Source organism: Schistocerca cancellata, chromosome 11, assembly GCF_023864275.1.
Source record: "Schistocerca cancellata isolate TAMUIC-IGC-003103 chromosome 11, iqSchCanc2.1, whole genome shotgun sequence".
NCBI lineage: Eukaryota > Metazoa > Arthropoda > Insecta > Orthoptera > Acrididae > Schistocerca > Schistocerca cancellata.
In genome coordinates this window covers 30339619-30359907 of record NC_064636.1, presented here as the reverse complement: position 1 = coordinate 30359907, position 20289 = coordinate 30339619, and the positions used below count along the sequence as shown (strand labels likewise).

The following is a 20289-nucleotide window of genomic DNA, read 5'->3' as shown; positions in this document are numbered from 1 at the left end:
CAGGCTGCTATTCTCCCATGGAGACGATCGTAGAGATGCTGGATGTAGTCCTGTGGAACGGCTTGCCATGCCATTTCCACCTGGCGCCTCAGTTGGACCAGCGTTCGTGCTGGACGTGCAGACCGCGTGAGACGACGCTTCATCCAGTCCCAAACATGCTCAATGGGGGACAGATCCGGAGATCTTGCTGGCCAGGGTAGTTGACTTACACCTTCTAGAGCACGTTGGGTGGCACGGGATACATGCGGACGTGCATTGTCCTGTTGGAACAGCAAGTTCCCTTGCCCGTCTAGGAATGGTAGAACGATGGGTTCGATGACGGTTTGGATGTACCGTGCACTATTCAGTGTCCCCTCGACGATCACCAGTGGTGTACGGCCAGTGTAGGAGATCGCTCCCCACACCATGATGCCAGGTGTTGGCCCTGTGTGCCTCGGTCGTATGCAGTCCTGATCGTGGCGCTCACCTGCACGGCGCCAAACACGCATACGACCATCATTGGCACCAAGGCAGAAGCGACTCTCATCGCTGAAGACGACACGTCTCCATTCGTCCCCCCATTCACGCCTGTCGCGACACCACTGGAGGCGGGCTGCACGATGTTGGGGCGTGAGCGGAAGACGGCCTAACGGTGTGCGGGACCGTAGCCCAGCTTCATGGAGACGTTTGCGAATGGTCCTCGCCGATACCCCAGGAGCAACAGTGTCCCTAATTTGCTGGGAAGTGGCGGTGCGGTCCCCTGCGTAGGATCCTACGGTCTTGGCGTGCATCCGTGCGTCGCTGCGGTCCGGTCCCAGGTCGACGGGCACGTGCACCTTCCGCCGACCACTGGCGACAACATCGATGTACTGTGGAGACCTCACGCCCCACGTGTTGAGCAATTCGGCGGTACGTCCACCTGGCCTCCCGCATGCCCACTATACGCCCTCGCTCAAAGTCCGTCAACTGCACATACGGTTCACGTCCACGCCGTCGCGGCATGCTACCAGTGTTAAAGACTGCGATGGAGCTCCGTATGCCACGGCAAACTGGCTGACACTGACGGCGGCGGTGCACAAATGCTGCGCAGCTAGCGCCATTCGACGGCCAACACCGCGGTTCCTGGTGCGTCCGCTGTGCCGTGCGTGTGATCATTGCTTGTACAGCCCTCTCGCAGTGTCCGGACCAAGTATGGTGGGTCTGACACACCGGTGTCAATGTGTTCTTTTTTCCATTTCCAGGAGTGTAGAAGGACTCCGTTATATTTCTTATGCTCGATGAGTCACACTAATTCAAAGAGAGCCATTTCAGCTAATGCCAACGGATTAGAATTAGGGCCAACTTAAATAGGAACGATCAAACAGAAAATCTTGAGTGGAAGACGAGCCAAAGTCTGCGTTTTGTTTGCAGGACACGTAGAAGATGCAACAAGTCCACTAAAGAGACTGTCAGCTAGGGGTGCTAGAAGCACGCTCCGTCACACACCGCTTGCTGGCATGCTGAGCATTGGTGTAGATGTACATGAACATCTCCCTATACTCGCAATAAGTCACAATATGGTGCATGGCGGAAGCTGCCTTCCACCAGTACTAATCATTTCCTCTCCTGTTACGCTCTTAACTACGGCAAGGGAAAAACGACTGTATATTTGCTCCCACGCACACCATAATTTCTCTGTATCAGTGCTTCTTGCGCCAAATGGACGTTGATGCCCGTGAAATCATTCTGCAGTCAGCTACGAATATCGGTTCTCTAAATTTTTTCTGCAGTGTTCCTCGAAAATAACATTGTCTTCCTTACAGGGGTCCCTATTTGGGTTCACAAACCATCTCTACAACATGTGAGTGTTGTTCGAATCTACAGGTAACAAATCTAGGTGCACACCTCTCAATTGCTTCGATGTCTTTTTGTAATAGGACGTGGTGCGGATCCAAAACACTGTAACAGCACTCAAGAATGGGTTGTACTATTGTCCTGTATTCTGTCTTCTACAGATTAACCCTACGTTCCTAAAATTCTCCCACTCGAAGTCGTGCATTCACCTTCTCTGCTCCATTCTTAAATGCTCATTCCATTTCATATCGCTTTGCAACCTTACACAGAGATATTTCATCGATGTGACTGCTAATGCTGTATTCCAGTATTTCTACGTTTAGATCCAACTACCATTCATCTCACCATCTAGAAATTTTGTGTAAGTCAACTTGCACCGTCCCACATTCACTCAAGAATTACATCTCCCCGTACACCACAGCATCATCAGTTCATCCTGTCTGTCAGGTTATGTTCTGCAGCACGCCAAGCTGTCTCGAGTGCAATGTAAGAGGTTCTGTTATCAAGAAATTTTTCTACCACTCACATATCTAGAAACCTATTGTATACGCTCGTCCATTCGTTAACAGACTGCACTGAGGCACCTTAGCACTTAATCACTGTGCGCTGCGAGCCAAATCGCTGCCTCAGGACCTGTCAGTAGTTTTCTTCCGGTGTCGTATTACAGCAGACGTGCGCTCACCCTTCCCTCCCCGCCCCAGTCCCCCTCCATTCCCCTCCGTCACACTGCTCTCGCCCCATTAAGGGTCGTTTCAGGTCTGTATACAGTTTTGAAAAGAACGTTGAGAAGTGCTATCATCAGGGATGGGCCAAAAACCAAATATATTCGATTATACCCATGTCTTTCTTCAGCAGGGTAACAAACTCCAGCTGAAATGTATCAGCAGGCCACAGACTACCTTCCAGGTTTATCAGACCTGCAGTCTTTCTATTCAAAATGGTTCAAATGGCTCTGGGTATTATGGGACTTAACATCTGAGGTCATCAATCCGCTAGAACTTAAAATTAGTGAAACCTAACTAACCTAAGGAGATCACACACATCCATGCCCGAGGCAGGATTCGAACCTGCGACCGTAGCGGTCGCGCGATTCCAGACTGAAGCAATTATTCAAAAACAGTCTTAATCGCATTTATTATTATTATTATTATTATTATTATTATTATATCGCCAACTGGTTTCAAGCCGACGTGGGGGTCATCTTCTGGGCGTCTACACCGTGAAATTATAGATATCCGTCAGAAAGATTCCATTATACAACAACTGAAATTACGTAAATTTTAAACACGTTACCCATTGGTCGACTGTTGGTGGTGTCACTCCTGTCTACATAACCGAGGAACTAACCCTTCGTATGGGCTTAAATAGCGTGCTGAGGTCACGTGAATAGATGGTAACACCCCCAGCGGCGATCAACGTCAATAAATACAGTTTATTATATGTAAATACTAGTCACCTTGGTTTAACATAAATGTAAGTGACAGTAAATAGAAAACGGAACCATTCCATTTAAAAAGAGTTACAATTATACTGTTAATCATAAAATAATAACATATGTTCAGTAGTCAACTCGTAAAATTCGTAAAAGTATATTACATTATGTGCCATAATATAAAGTAAAACAATTTGTGACACACAAAAACTGGTGTCGTCTTGTATTATAATATATGTATTCGTAGATGTGCGTAGAAGACATTTGAGTCAATTTACTAAGACGGCTAATACGGATGGACTATAACGCCCTCTACTCCTTGTGGTGAGGACGCCGTTGCCATGGATTACAAAGCGTATATCAGGCGCCCTCTAGTCTGTGCAGCGAGGGCGCCGTCGCCATGGTATCAGCGGGTGTGCATAGATGGTGTTATCTTCGCCCTGGTCACGGCGTCCGTTGCCGTGGTAGAGGTATGTCATGGCTCTTCATTCACGGAGAAGTTGTCACCTATTTAAGATTATGGAAATATCGACAATCGAGGATAACCTAAAAAATCTAAAGATAGGATAGAAGTTTATGACACGTTTGTAGTACCCATCAAAGGAATTAAATTATTGAAATAATAAAAGGAAAAGTAGCATCATTGTGTACAAATACTATTTTCGAATAGCTCGAAATTTTTTTTTATCGTGGCTCTGTTTTTTCTTTCAACATCGCTGCCGGATTCCGTTTATTATGTATAAAAATTTCCAGACTCTCTAGAATATCCTTCATAGGACCTTTTCGAGTTACATGCAGTATCTTCAGATTATCCCTTATATTGATTTCTACATGTTTTTCCATATCTAAATGCTGTCCAAAGAGTGATTTATTACGTGCTGTTTCAGTAGTATGTTCTATAAATCTGGTATTAAAACTTCTCCCTGTTTTCCCGATGTAAATTTTGCTACAGTCTTTACAAGTCAATTTACAAATTCATGATTTAGGAAGCATCTTGTTTTTAACATCTCCTATACTATGCCTAAGACTATTAGCTAGAACCGCTCGGCCACAGCGGCCGGCAGTCTTTCTATTATTATACTCAGACATCAGAGCTTCCTCAACTCACCAAGTCTCAGTTAAGTTGTAGAAGTGTATCGCTTTTCACCAACACATATAATTTGACTGTTAGTCTATCTAAACCCGTGAATGTAGATCCAGAACCCGGCAGTGACTTTGGGATGGCTGTAGAAGTAGAAAACTTTCGAAGTGTTTTTGGCACGAAAGTATCTGTGTAGCATGAGGGAGTATTCAAAGAAGAAGATGACAACAGAGTGTGGTGCATTTAAATCACCAACCGACATTGAAATGTATGGGAGGAGAGTTTTAATAGTGGATATATAATAGGAAGCTATGATTGAATTAACTTCAGGGGATATGCGAATTTAAATAAAACATTTGGGTGTGGGGAATTTGGGTGCTTTATAACACGTGTTGGCGACTGCTACAGACGGGCTAACATGCTGGTATCTGAATGTAGGAGGAGCAGGTTATAACTTCATGTACTTTCCCTGTGCCAGGAGAAGCCATTAGTATCAAGTCCATTGAAGCAGAATTTAGGGATGGTATACCTACTCATATATGTGCTACTTTCTGGACTGAACACTGTACAAGCTGAATTTAACGCTAATATAAAGCAATTTCCCGCAAAACAATGCTCAACACAATAAGTGTAGAATGTATAAATGTAAATAAAGAAAATAGAAAATAAATTGTTCTTCCAGCCTCACTGCGTACCAATCCTCACCATTCAAGTGCATATAAATGTACCATGAGCCAGTGCTTACTCGGAAGTGTCCAGCACTGTGCGCGAGACGCCTCTGTGGCGCACGTGTCGGCCGGGCAGTGCTGTGGCGAGCTGCCGCCGCGGGCCCCACGTGGCCACTGGCTGGGTGGGGGGCCGCCAGCCCTCCTCCAGAGGAGACCTGCAGGGGCGGGGCCAGCTCCCCACCCAGCCAGCCAGCCGCGGCCTCCACAGCAGTGCTGGCGCCGCAGCTGGTGAGGGCGGCCAGAGGGGTGGCACGCCACAGCGTGTGGCCCGCAGCAGTCAGCGCTTTAATGTTAATGCTGAATTATATATAGTTACTGTAACTCAGGGGTAATGTTTTGCGAAGCTGCTGTGACTGTACATAATTTTTTTAGTTCCTATTGTTTTACCTTGAAGTTTACTTTGTGCTGATATGTAAGGTGTCTATTTTTCAAGAAAAGACATGTGTAAAGCAGCACACTGTATATAAGTAGCCACATCTTACAATATTGATTTAAGGAAATCCTCCTTTTTCATCATTTACATCTGGCTAGTCATTTGTAGTGATTAGGTTCTTTTCTATGAAATAACAATGATATTGTTAAGAATCTTTTTTTGTAAAAAAAAATGATCGATGTCTATCTTTTAATATATTCATTTTCAATACCGTTTAAGCCAGCCGGTGTGGCCGAGCGGTTCTGGCACTTCAGTCTGAAATCCCGTGACCGCTATGGTCGCAGGTTCGAGTCCTGCCTCGGGCATGGATGTGTGTGATGTCCTTAGGTTAGTTAGGTTTAGGTAGTTCTAAGTTGTAGGGGACTGACGGCCTCAGATGTTAAGTCCCATAGTGCTCAGAGCGATTTGAACCATTTATACAATTTAATCACATATATAATTTCACATTTAATTCCATATACATTTTAAATTAATAAACTATCTGCTTTTTCCGTTTAATTATGTGCCATATTTGCATTTAATTCCATGTACAAATTGAAAACTAATAATATCCACTCTGTTTTCCCAGTCAACCACTTTTTCTCTTCTAATTTGTTTTTGCCTGTACATAATATGCGTAGGTGAAAAAAGAACCACACATATACACGTCCACACATGTAGGCACTGAAGGGTAAAAGAAATTGGTTCATCTGGCACAGACTTGACTAATGTCTGAAGTAGTGCTGGAGGGAGCTGACACCTTCAATCCTGCAGGACTGTCCGTAAATCCGTAAGAGAATCAGAGGGTGGACATCTCTTCTGAACAGCACGTTGCAAGGCGTCCTAGATATGCTCAATAATGCTCACATCTGGGGAGTTTGGCGGCTAGCGGAAATTTTTAAATTCAGAAGAAAGTTCCTGGAGTCACTCTGTAATTATTCTGGACACGTGGGTTGCCGCATTGGCCCGCTGCAATTGCCCAAATCAGTCGGACTTTACAATGGACATGAATGGATGCAGATGATGAAACAGGATGCTTATGTACGTGTCACCTATCAGAATTGTATATAGACATATCACTGCAACTGAAAACGCTTCACACCATTCCTGAGCCTCCAGCCCCTCGAACGGTCGGTCCTCTGCTGACATGTATTCATAAGGTTGTCTCCATACCCTTAAATAGTCTTGTTTGAGGCACAGCTCAATGTCCTAACGGATTATCAGAAGAAATTACATAACTTTTGGCGCCAAAGGTAGCTCCATCTTTATGTCTCGTTTATAATCGACCTCTAGAAATTGGCCATGGAAAATCGCGGAGGTAGTTATAATCAAGGAAGTCCGATAGATCTAGTTGGTTGCTGGCTGTTCTGTAAAAAGCATCTGAAAAGCTGGGTGGCGCCAGAAGTCGTCTCACCGGCTTCTGAGCGGTACAGACTACTGGCAGCTCGCTTTCCGTGCAGGGAAGGCCACTAAGAGTGCCGCAAATGCAGTACAACAACTTGTCTGTGCAGCCGCGCGAAAACACGTAGTGGGCGGCCGAGTGGGTGCCTCGGAGGCTGACGGCAGCTGACGACGGTGGCGGCCGGCGCTGTCCTCTCACGCAGTGGGGGCTGAGCGCTCACTGCCGAGGTAGCCGCCACGGCTGCGGCATCGTGCTAAGCGTCCTGGAAGACCAGCGCGAGTTAACCGAGCTATCAGTGACTCCAGCAAAGGCTGCACTTTCTTTCTTTTCCGAGCCCACATTTGCACAGCCAAGGTCCGCCGTCTGATAACTTACTGCGGGCCTCAGTGCTCCACTGAGTGCACTCGACCCCCGCCTCACCGCGGTGTCTGGCTGCGCAGCTGAGGTCACGGGCACCGCTGCCCGTGCACTGCCGCCTGGAGGTCTTTTGTCATTTTTTGTATAAGATACAGCTGTAATCACTTCTCGAAATTATAATACATCAAATTTCCAAATCGAAAATTATAAAATTTTTAACTTTTGAGAAGAGAGAAAAAAGCAAAGTAGGAATGATTGGTAGTTGTGGCCTCAACAACGCTGCTGAGGAATGTGGTCTCAGGTCGTGTCCTCGAGCCTGACTTCCCTGGGCGGCGCCTCCCATTATTAGTTTACCACATGAGATATTTCGCAAAATGTCACGAGACCAGTCATCTCTGGCATAGCTGTTCTAATGTCTAAAGGTAGTCCTGGGAAGATAGAAAAGACGATAGAAAGAAGCACAGAATGTGGCGAGGTATCCAGAATTACTTACCCTCCAAGGTCAGCTTGATGGTATTACTTGCAGTAATAAACATCCACCAGTTTCCCCATTGCTCACAAGCCACACTGCAGAATGTAGTTCATGTTCTCGAGTTGGACTGATCACACAGCAATACACAAACTTTGCCACATCCAACAACTCCCACTTGTTCCACAGGGTGTAAATAAACCAAAGAGTGTGGCTGAGGCTAAGGTTCAAAGATGTTGCATTTCGACGGAGCTTATCTTTCGTCAACAGTAGCACTCTAGAAAACTGCACACTGATGACGCTAAAAATAAAGAGTGTGTCAAAAAGGACTTTGTAGCTTTGGAAATACACAAATATATTGAGATATCTTGCGGAGTCGATTGACGTGTTATTTTGTAGTGAAGAACCTCAAGTTTCTTATAAAAGTGTCATTTCGTTTCGATTCGAATACCAATTATGATGTGGGACACATCCCATTGGTACTCAATTTCCCCTTCCCACATTCCTTGCGGCAAATCGGGCGAAACTTGAGCAACAGCAGCGTAGATTAAATTTTTCAGGTCGGCCGAATTGTTTGCTACGGGAGGAACATACGCGCGGTCTTTAATGAAACCGCCGAATAGTTATTGCAGAGTTCGTTTCACGGTACCAGAACACACAGCGGGCACAATCCACATCAGTGAAAGCAGCCATCTTAACTGTGCACAACGCTGGCGTTCCTGCTGGTGGAATGGGGTACTGATGGACTGAAGTACATGCAGGTTGTTTGCTGCATAATCATACAGCTACCGATTCTATAAGTCATCTCAATACATTTCTATATCATTCTAAAGTTGCAAATTCCTTTTTGACTCGCCCTGCACATCTCTATTTGGATTACATTCATTATAATTAAAGTCACATCTATTGGATTACCTAGCACAGAGAGAGTCTTGTAGAAGACTCTCTATTGCTTTAAATGATGAAGTCTTCCGATTCGAAAACTTTATTTGCCGAAATCGCAATTGATCGTACAGTGATGACTAGTTTCGGCAAATTTGAACTGCCATTTTCTAAATATTCTTCCTTAATACTTATTAATTATAACCTAGACGTCTGAGCTTGTAAACCCACACCCTATATGAGTTGTAAACCATTGTCGCCACATCAGTAGTAGAGCTAGAACAAGCCTACAGGGCTTCCGCGGACATTTCTGTGTGAAGTTATCTATTTTAACTACAGATTACTTGTGGTTTAATGTCTATGGCGAGCGTGGACTAGAGGTGGAAGATGGACGCTGATGATCTCATAGTATAGGATTATTGTCTGCAAATGTTGCGACTCATGGTTGCTAATACACTGCCAGAAAAAAAATTGGAGCTTTTGGAGGTTAATAGGTCACTCAAGATTTATTGTTGCAACACTGCATATGGAGTACATGAAGTGGTAACACATACAGACGATTAGCACACACGGTTGGACGAACCAGCCATCGACCCAAGCTGAGACATCCATATTAGCACGTGGCGTAGCCACCACGGACAGCAACACAGGCGCTGACTCTGTGATCCAGTGGGTCATACAGGTGGAGAATACAGCCCTGGGATACGTGATGTCACGTAGTTGTGTAAGAGTCCTCGCTCGACACGTCGCACCTGTCACTTGTCGTCCCATCATACCCCACACCTGCTGGACTGGAGAGGAGTCGAAAGATCGTGCCAGCCAGGGCAGTTGCTACACGTCTGACGGGGCACATTGAGTTCGATGAGCAGTATGTGGGCGAGCATTATCCTCTTGGAACAACACACCGTCTTCCTGTTACAAGAAAAGCAGAAGATCAGGTTTCACAACATTCTGCATTCCTCTCCAGGAACGGCACAGTAAGGCCAGTGTGTACACTCTTTGAGGTAGCACTCACCAGCTCTTCTTCGTATGCACAAACGGCCGTCACTTGGATGCAGGCAGTATCTGCTGCCGTCACTGAAGACCAGGGCGCGCCATTCCTTCTTCCAGGTGAAGGAAGCCCTAGCGGCACCAGTCGAGCTCTCCACGTCGATGCTGTGGTGTGGGTGTGTGTGTGTGTGTGGGAGAGGGGGAGGGGAAAGGAGTTAGAAGTGTGGGTGCCCACAGTCTCACTGCTAATAGGTGGTTCGCAACAGTTTGTGTTGAGGTGTCTGGTCTCACGAGCTGTGCTACCTGTGCTGTGGTGGCTGTACGCCCTGTCGCCGCTGCCCCTGCAATAAGACGATTCTGGCGGGCGTCAGGGCTGCGTGGATGTGCAGGAGCTCGTCTGCCCCACACACATTCCGTCGGGGTCAGCGAATACTTCAACACGACACTGCCTCTTCAGAGGGACACGTGCAACATGTGGGCGAGCATTATCCTGTTGGAAAACAGCACCACGATATTGTCACACAAAAGGTAACGCATGAGGACGCAAGTTCTTTCCATTCAGTAAGTAAACAGAAGTAAAATTTGTTTCATTTATTTTATCCAATAGCAGTACTGCCCTTGATCAGATAGTAAAATTAAAAAAAAAACTAATATTATTCACTGTCACCTTTAAAGTTATCTTCATATCCGACTCTTGCAACGAATATTGTCAATAATGTCCCACACAATAGGAAAAGTAAGGCAAGTAACAAATCTGTGGCTGGGATGGGGGGAGACAGAGTAATACGGTGTGATTTCCAGAACTGGAACCTGGAGGAGGAAATCGACGTAAAAGTGCCGTCTCCACATGTCCTTCTCTCAATCACTGGCCGTGAATTTCCAGCTGTTCCATCTCACTGCATCCGCCGCGAGTTATCGTCATTTGCATTCCAGTCTGGGCATCATACGTGAAATGCTACCAGGCGCAGTAATATACAGGCAGGGCAAATTAAGATAGCAAGGACAAATGGATACGATTGGACGTGAATGTGTGCACGTAACAACACCCTGTGACGTATACGCCGGCCATGTGATCCAGACCAGTTAAGAGAGCAGTGCGAGCTGTGTCAGTGCGAGTGGAGCAGTGCAAAGGAGGCGACGGTGCTCACAGAAGAGCAGCTGGTGTCCGTTGTGGAAAGTTACGTGACAAAAAAGGCGGTGGAATGGTGTGGTCCGTTGTTTGTCGAGAACTTTAATAGTGTCAAAGTGCCAGCAAGAAACGCCACGATAAGTGTAGCCCAAAAATGCCGTCAGACAGTATCAAAAACATTCTGAAACATGCCCGGACACCTGGAAATGTGATTGTAATGCACCAGAAAATACTTTAATGATCTAGCACATTAATACGGCGTCTGTTGCAAGAGACTGGAATGACACATCGAGCATGCTGACGAATATTCTACCTGTCTCGGCACATGCATCCTTACTGAGTATCTGTTTCTCGCCCATGATAACCAGCACTCGTTCCTTAGTGCCTCCAGTTTTGTGACTGGATGAGATAACAATGAATGGCTTGGACATGGATCCGTTGTTTATGTCTGACGAAGCCGAGTTTCACTCGAATGGTTATTTCAACTCACAGAATCACAGGTTCTGGGCAGCAGAGAATCCGCACAATGTCCACAAAACACAGCTGCATTATCACAACGATGGGGTTAGGTGTGCAGTGTCTGCACGCCACTTTATTGCCCCATCTGCTTTCATCAGGGTCTCAATTCGGGGCGTTACATTGCCAACATTTTGAAATAATCTCAGGCAGCACTAACGGAGGAGGTAAACAGCTAGAGTTAGTTTCAACAGGATGGAGCAGCTGCCCATACAGCCATCCAATTCTAGGAGTCACGTGTGAAAGAGTTGTTAGCGGAGGTCAGCCATTTCACCTGATCTGTCACTGTGCAGTCATTTTGTGTGGGGAGCCCTCAAGTCTAGGGTGTGTCGCAACAACCCTCGTAGCCTTCAAGGACTGCAGCAGAGCGTTTGGGATGATACTGCAGCAATCCCAGCGGTCCAGCTTCGGTCCACCTTCAGCAACTGAATGACCAGGACCCACAAGTGCCAAGAGGTGGACGGTGGTCACTCGTGGTATCTGCCACAGTCTGGTTAGTGCTGTATTTCCTTTCCCCTGCTGTGTTTCTTTTTACCCTGGAACTCCGTTCTGTGGACCACTTTTATCTGCCCCACCATATAAACTGCTGAACTATCTTGGAGGTTAAATTCTTCATCGAGTCTCATCGTAACCACATTTATCCTCAGATCACTAGTTTCTAGCTCGACAGCATGACATACCTAACAATTAAAGTGGTGGAAAGTTGATGATGTGCCACGAAAACTGCTCTGGGTCTCAAACTCCGTTACAACGTGCAACTAAGTTCCTAACGATGACGTTCTTGTGTCATACGTTCTCGACATTCCGTCCATGTTCATTTTTGAAAAGAAAAAGTTCCAGTTCACAAGAAATATCTCCATCGTCGTTTTCAGAAACAACTGTCTACCACTGTTCTACCAGACAATGGGTCGGTGACTGCCCCACCCTGTAGATTGCCGACCTATCTCGAATGCTGTTTCCACAAGTTGTGATGTTAATAATTTGGCTCAAAAATGGTTTAAATAACTCTGAGCATTATGAGCCTTAACATCTGAGGTCATCAGTCCCCTACAACTTATAACTACTTAAACCTAACTAACCTGAATACATCACACACATTCTTGCCCGAGGCAGAATTCGAACCTACGACTGTAGCAGTCTCGCCGTTCCAGACTTAAGCGCCTAGAAGCGGCCGGCCAAAGCGCCCGGCCAAAGCGGCCGGGAATAATTTGGCGAATTCCTTTATCGTCTCTTAGGAATAAGATAATAACCGGCATTCTGGTGAAAGTTATTGCTTTACATTCTGATGTCTACAGCCTCTTACACAGCAGAGAATGTAAGACATGAATGGTGTGTCGCATTCATTATTATGTAGAACATCTACGTCCATCTTCTGAGAATTACCTGTTTCTTTCCCTGTATTAAATATATTTTAGTTCTGTAACGTTCTTTACTTTTTCCTAGTGTATTTCTGTGGTTTTGCAAACAGCTGCATCATACACATATTTTTATATTCAGAGGAGAAAGTTGGTGACTGAAATTTTGTGGGAAGTTATCGCCATAATAAAAATCACCTTTGTACAAATTACTGGCATCCCAACTCGTAGATCATATCCATGACACTCTCCACTATTTTTCGACAGTACAACACTAACTGCCCTTCATTGAACTTTTACGATGTCTTCCACCAACTCAGTCAGCAGATGGTCCCATACCGCAGAGCAAAATTTCAGGAGATATCAAGGAAGGATGTAAAACTGCCGTCATGGTGAGACGTTCAGCGCCCCCAACCTGAGGCGAAAGCAAAGGGTGCGTGACGGAGGGGAAGCTGCGTTACGAGAGGCACACCTACTGTCTCTCCTGAGTAGAGTGCGGCAGTTGGGCGAGGATATGACGGTAGGTCTAACGACGATTCCAGAACCCTGCGGCCTGGCTGCTGCAGTTCCTCACTTCCTGGACGACGTTAAGAGTCTCCCAACCCAAGGCGAAAGCAAAGGGTGCATGCCGCAGAGGGAGCTGCGAAAAGGGACACGACACCTGTCATTGCTGGCTTCTGGGCTGAGTGGCAGTGTATGGCCGGTGCGGCACATTGCTGGCCTTGGCTGGGGCGTGCTGCACCCGCCTGGCGCTGCTGCTGCCCAGAACACAGGGACGTGCCACCATCTGTGTCTCTGCTGCTGGTGGCCTGGTTTGCTGTCGTGAAATCTTACCCCAAGTCGGCAAGTGTGCCTCGCCACTCCTCTGTCTTCCGAGGCATGTTCTGCCAAGCCCAGGGGGTGGTAACACAGCCAGGGTTAGGCTAAATGGGTCCATACCCCCGAACGACTGCGTGACCAGCCCACCACCTGAGTAGGAGTGGGTCGTTGGCCGCAAGGTGGGAACTCAGGCCAGTAGGGGTCGAAGGGCGAGAGGTGCGTCCGCCGCTACGGACTGCGGGCTGTACTTGCCCATGCAGGACGAGTGAAATCGACGGTGACCAAGTACTGAAGGGACACGTGTGCTGGGAACGAGGTGTGGAACGCGGCAGCTGAGGGGTCCTCGGTCTAGGGGCGAGGCCGGCAGTGGAGCTGCAGTTTAGTCCCCCCCACCCATGCCAGAGGAGTCGGTTCAGGTTAAGAGAAGTGGTTCCCAATCTTTTTCGCTTGGCAAGAAATGATGGATACTGAAGAGAGAAGCGGTTTTGGTGCTTCCATAAGGGTTTCAACGCTAGCCCCTCCCTCGCCACAAGATGGCCTGGGTCAGGCGATGGAGGATAGCATCACGGATAGGCATACAAGGATAACTCAGATCCTAGATCAAAATTAAAAACGTAAAATTAGTCAGGACGCAGTCTGGGTCATCAAAAGTGAGCTGGCGGCATGGGAAATTGTCAATGCCAAGTTAGAAGGCAGATTTGAGGATCTAGAAGAGGAAAATGAAAGACTAAAACATCATCCAGTCAAAACATGGGCTGGTGTGGTTGCACAAGCAGGACCAAAGGCCCAGTTAATGGAGGACACCATGGTCAAGGTCTGCAAATGGCCAGACACGGCAGTCTTTTTAAGACCAATGCCTGTCCAAGATGTCAAGAAAGTTCAGAGAAAAAACTAAAATTAATAGAGTTATGGCAACTAAAAATGTAGTCATAGTTGATGTTGATACAGAGGATGATAAAAACAAGTTATTAGCTGAAATGGGCATAAATACCTTTATGAAAGATTTCAAGCTAAGATTGAGGACAGGACCTAGGGACCGAGATGTAGTCCATCATGTCACGGAGGTCTCAAGGGCCCTGTGGAAGAAACTGACAGCTCGGGAAAAGAATAACGTAGGGTTCCCTGCCATACACCTCAAAAATTACTTCTTGGTATACCTCGTGGTACCTCATTGCCACAATTGCGGAGACATAGATCGTATACACAAATACTGTAGCAGGAAGCCTGCATGTTCAAAGTCAAAGCTGAGGACCACTTAAGAAAAAACTGCAATAAACCAGGCGTCTGTATACCGTGCATGCATAGGGCAAAAAGACCCGTGGTGCATTTGGTACAAATTGCCCAACATATAAAACGTTGGAACAGCACCTAATTTCCAGAATAGATTATAGCTGATGCTGTCACTGAGACCAGGAGAGCCAAAAAAAGAAAGTCTCTCAGGCTCCTATTGGTTTCTCCTCCTCCCTCATCTGGGGGCCTACTCAAACTGATGAAGCGGAAAGATATGTTGGGCGACCAGCGGCAGTGGGCTGACCAGTCATAATCCAACGCAGCCCAGTGTTAGACAACAGCCCACATGCTGGTACAATAAACAGTGCCATGCCTGTACAAGAAGGACTTTCATAACAAATACTACAGGAAAGCACTGCTACCAGCACGATGCAGCTGCAGGCAGCTTGCCTGTACTTCCAATATAGAGGTAATTTTGATGACTTCTTGGTTCATCTCACTCGAGTCACCACGGCATTGTGGGGGCAAAAGATTATTGTAACCACCAATATGAATGCCAAATCTCCCCTGTGGTACGGCGGCACTAGAGATGCAAATGGGGAGAAGGCTGAAGAGTAAATCATGGCCTCAGAACTAGTTGTGGCAAACAGATGAGGGAATCCCCACACCTTTAGAGGTGGAGGTGGAAAAAAACATAGATGTCATCCTGTCAACACCAAGTTCCATCAGCAACATCGAGCTGGAGAGTCCTAGACCAAGTCACAACGACCATAATCTGGTTGTGTTTAGCCTTAGTGACAAGGAGTGCTGCCACTGGGACCTGGGGTAGGAGATCCAATACAACTTCAATAAGACATATTGGTAATGCCTAGCTCAGGAGTGTGACATTCATCCGTTGCCTGAGGGTGATGTGGACGTTGATAGGTATGCTGAAAAGATGGTGGGGTCTGTAGTTAGAGCGGCGAAAGCTGCTGTACCACCCAGGAGGAGAGCCATTGCGGCCTCCCCATCACCATGGATTGCCGAACTACAACGTATGCACCAGTCTGTGAGACAGGCGAGGAAGTATTACCAGCGAAGAGTCGTCTGGCAAGAAAAACAGTTCTGGCTGCAGAGATAGAGGGCAGCCAAAGAGGTCTTCCAGAAAGAAACGAGGAGGTTAGGGTTAAAAGCCAGGAAAGATATGTGCTGCACCAACTGGCCACTGCCCCTTGGGGAGTGCCCTATAAGTTGATCAGAGATGGCGGCCAAATGACAGAGTCCTGGCAGGAGTCTTCCGAGGTCCTCCTACAGATTCTGTTACCAGATGATGAGGAGAATGAGGACAATGCGATTCAATGCCATATCTGTAGGGAACATCATGTGGAGTAGAGCAACAACACCATGGTGTACCCCTTTTAGAAGAAAGAAGTGGCAGTACATATTAAATCTTTCAGAAGGCGGAAGGCTTAAAAGCCAGATGGCATAGTAGCAGAGGTTGTACAATTCCTCGCCCCTCAGTTAATAGGACCTGTTATAGAGCTCTTCAATGAATGCCTAAGGCTTGGTAAATTTCCGAAAATTGGGAAAAGGGCAAATTTGGTAATTATAGAGAAAGGAAAAGATAAGGACCATAAGGAAGCCAATTCCTACAGGCCGATATGTCTCCTAGATATCCTGGGGAAATTAATAGAGAAGTTTTTGGCTGACAGTCTGGCGATAAACAGAATACTGCGCGGGATGAGTGACAGGCAGTCTAGCTTTTGGCTGGGGCAATCAGTGTCTGACGCAACTGCCCTGGTGGCTGAAGTCTGTAGCTCAGCCCCACGCAAGTATGTGGTAGGCATCATGGTGGACATCAGTGGCACCTTCGACAACCTGTGGTGGCCCTCATGAAGGATTGCGCATGGATCTGTTTTGGGGACACACTCTTGGAATGTAAATATACAACCTATGCTAGAGAAATTACATCTCAGCTAGGACGTACTAGACGCGACAGCCTACGCAGATGACCTCCTGCTGGTTGGTGGCCATAGCCGTGAAGACCTAGAACCGAAAGTGGAAAAAACAATAACATCACTTTTAGAATGGTGCCACGAAGCGAAAATAAGGATTGTACTACACAGATCCACGTATCTATTGCTGAAAAGTAGCCTGATTAGAAATCCAAGCGTTAGAATGAAAGAATCACCAGTTCTTCGGCGCCGCGAGGCCAGACATCTAGGGGTTGTAATTGATGAAAAGTGGAATTATACATCAGATATAGACACCATATCTCAATGAGCCCTACAAGTTTTAAACAATCTCATCAACATAGGACATAAAAGATTCCATCTGAAACCCAATCTCATTAAAGTCTATCACAATAATATTTCAACATCAATAGTAGGATACAGGTGTGGGGTCTGGGCACACAGGCTCACGAGGCCTGCCATGACCGTGAGAAGGGTGCAGAGGAATATGCTGTTACGCTCTGTTGGGCATATCGAAATCCTCCTGGGGAGGGGGGGGGGGGGGCGCTGTTGGTGTTAATGGGGTTGTATCCATTAGACATCAATATATGGGAGCAGGCAGCATGGTACTGGATAAACAAAGGAAAGTTCAAAAAGACCAGGGAAATAATGGGGGTACAGTTAGGTGACATCTTCTCCATAATACGACGTGCTGACACCTATCATAGCCTAAATAGTTTGGCAAACGAGGTATCACGCAAGATTATGAGGGAATTTATTAGGGACCAAAATAGTCAACAAAAAAACCAACAAAGGCTGAGGGGCACCTGCCCAATACCGCCGGACGCGGAATGGCCGGCCGCCGTTACGACCGAGATCCGCAGCGCTCCAGGATCGGGCAGGCAGGTGTATCAAATCTCATCACCAGTAACAGCACTTCCAATCTGACACTGGGTATTAGAAATATAAGTTAGAATGTAGATGAACCAACAATACTAACAAGATTAGGGACTCCAGCGAGACGCAGTCTTTGGTTCCTTTTCCGACAACATTTTCTGTAACATCGTTCAAATTCGAATAGTTCGTAACTGTAATTCCTAGTTATTTAGTTGAACTGACAGTTTTTATATTTGTGTGGTTTATTACGTATCCGGTACGTGAAGAATTTCTTTTCGTATTCATGTGCATGACCTACCTCTGTGCATTGTTTGGAGTCAGTTGTTACTTTTGGCTAAATAAATTGGCATTTGGCGATTGGTTTTGATCTTATGCCAACTTTACTAGAGGGTTAACGGCAGAATAATGTGCAAAAACTCTGACAAAGCTGTTCAAATTGTCTCCTAAATCGTTTATACATGTTAGGGACGGCAGACGGTTTATAACCCTTCCCTTTCGTACCCCTAATGCCATTTCTGTTTTACTCGATGACTTTCCGTCAGTTAGTACGCCCAGTGACCCTTCCGCCAGGAAATGACGGATCCAGTCGCACAACTAGGACAAAATTCAATGGGTTTGCAAAATGATTACAAGCCGTTTCTGAGAAATGGCATCAAAAGCCTTCTGGAAATCAAGAAAAGAACCAGTTCAAAGTCCGTTGTCGATAGCACTCGCTACTATGAAAGCTAGGTGTGCCTCACAAGAACGATATTTACTGAATCGGTGGTGAGTATGTCTCAATAGACTTGTTTTCTTCGAGACAATTCATAATGTTCGAGCCAAGTGAATGTTCCAAATCTTACTGCAGATCGACGTTACTGGTATGGGGCAATAATTCAGGGAATTACTCCTGTTTCCTTTCGTGACTGTTGGTGTGACATGTCGAAATTTCCACTCATTAGGGGCTTATATTTTGTCGAGTTAGTGGTTGTAGATGATTTCTAAATATATTCCACCATACTCGTAAGGGGACGTGACTGGTATACAATTCGGCCGGGAAAGTTGCCTATATTAAGTGGTTTAAGTTGCTCCTCTACATCGCGGATATCTACTTCTAACTTACTCAAGTCGGCTGCAGTGATTGACCGAATTTTGTAATATTTACCGCATTTCGTGACTCCGCTTTAGCGGCACTTTGATCAGTAACATAACCACTGTCATCATACTGAGATGGCACTGATTGTGTATTGCCACTGATGTACTTTACATACGACCAGAATCTCTTTGGGTTTTTCTACCAGTTGTGTAGGCAAAGCTCCGTTGTGGAAACTATTAAAAGCATCTCACACTAAAGTCCGCTCAAAATTTTGAGTTTTTATAAAACATTGCCAATCTTGGTGATATTCCGTTGTTTTAAGTTTCCCATGCTTTTTTCCTTTCTTCTTGGATAGTGACCTGTTCTGTGCTCAATAGGAGATTAGTACCGTCGCTTATTAATATATTTTGTATAAATCTCTCGATCTGCGGGAAGCTACTAACGCAGGATCGCGATTTCTCGCGTCCAACACGAGTTTACGTGTGTGTGTGTATGTGTGTGTGTGTGTGTGTGTGTGTGTGTGCGCGCGAAGTGCGTCATGTCTTTACTGCGATTGCATGCGGTTAGCGGTCAGCGGGCAGCTAACATCCCGTTTGCGGTCTGAGCCGCTTCCAGTTTCCGCCAGCCCGGCTGCGGGCGTCACAGCAACACAGGGCGAGGGAGGCCAGCGAGCGACAAGGGCCGAGTCCACACAGTAGGGGTGCAGCGCACGGTCAAACCCAAAATCGCTGTAGTGGTGACACGTTACTGCAGGCGACTCTTGTCGGTACGTCGATAAGCAGTACAGAAGATGAAAAAAAAAAATTCCGAATTTCCATCGTTGTGCAAGAGCACCGGATCGGAAACTGGTGCACGCTTTTGAATCAGCAGCCCCCAATACGTTGATTCCGTCGTCCTTTCCATGGAGGCACTGTGTTCTCTGCCACCTAGACCTCTGCGCCTGACACCCTAGAGTTTCTTTTCGTGGGGTTATGCGAAATACCTTGTATATATGCCACATTTGCCGAAAACTATTCACCCATTTCTGAAGCGTCGGTTACTCCACATACGCTTCTAAATGCATGGCGTGACATGGTTTGTCTCTTACATGTTGCACGTGCCATCATGGTCTTCATGCAAACAATCTAAAATAAATTTGTTGTGTTTCGAATAGCCACACCTATTGGTACCCGCTTCATTAAGTTTTAACTGTACATCTACAAATACATATGCATAATTCAACAAATTTATATAACAACAAAATGCCAAAGAATAAGGGAAATAGTAATGGGATTAAGTTGACATATAGGTATCGGAGTAGCAAGTCTTACCTGGAGATTATCAGTGCAAGGGAGAGCCAGAGAAACTGCCGTACCCCCATGTCATTTGTGCACGAAGTAAAATATTCGACGTTGTAAACTAAATTAGACCAATCCCGCCTCCACCTGCATTGTTTAGCGAAAAGACCGCCGTGGGGTAGCTTGCGTAATTCAGTGATGCAGACAGTCATAGTGTAGGTGCAACAACATGGGAGAGGCGTCTGTGCAGGAGCCAGACCAACATGGGGTTCCCAAGAGGGGCAGCAGCCTATGGTGAATAACGCTGAAGATGGGTACATCGAGTATTTAATGAACAGGTGCTGAATCGAAGTGATGAAACACATAGAAGGAATCGATTGACAGTACACGAACTGAAGTATCAAGGAATAGTGAATCAGGTAATGGAACTAAGTGCGTGGTACATAAAAATGGAAGACGCTAAACACTGAATGGTTGGAGTTATCAGGAATTCTT

At 46.2% G+C, this 20289-nt stretch overlaps 1 protein-coding gene across 1 annotated transcript in view; it reads right to left on the bottom strand.

Moving 5' to 3' along the window:
- Window positions 1-20289, bottom strand: part of LOC126108866 (uncharacterized) — a 183768-nt gene that overhangs the window by 88251 nt on the left and 75228 nt on the right. The window contains exon 4 of the mRNA XM_049914230.1: window positions 5071-5336. Within this exon, the coding sequence (XP_049770187.1) occupies window positions 5071-5336 (266 nt within the window). The remainder of the gene's footprint in view (window positions 1-5070; window positions 5337-20289) is intronic.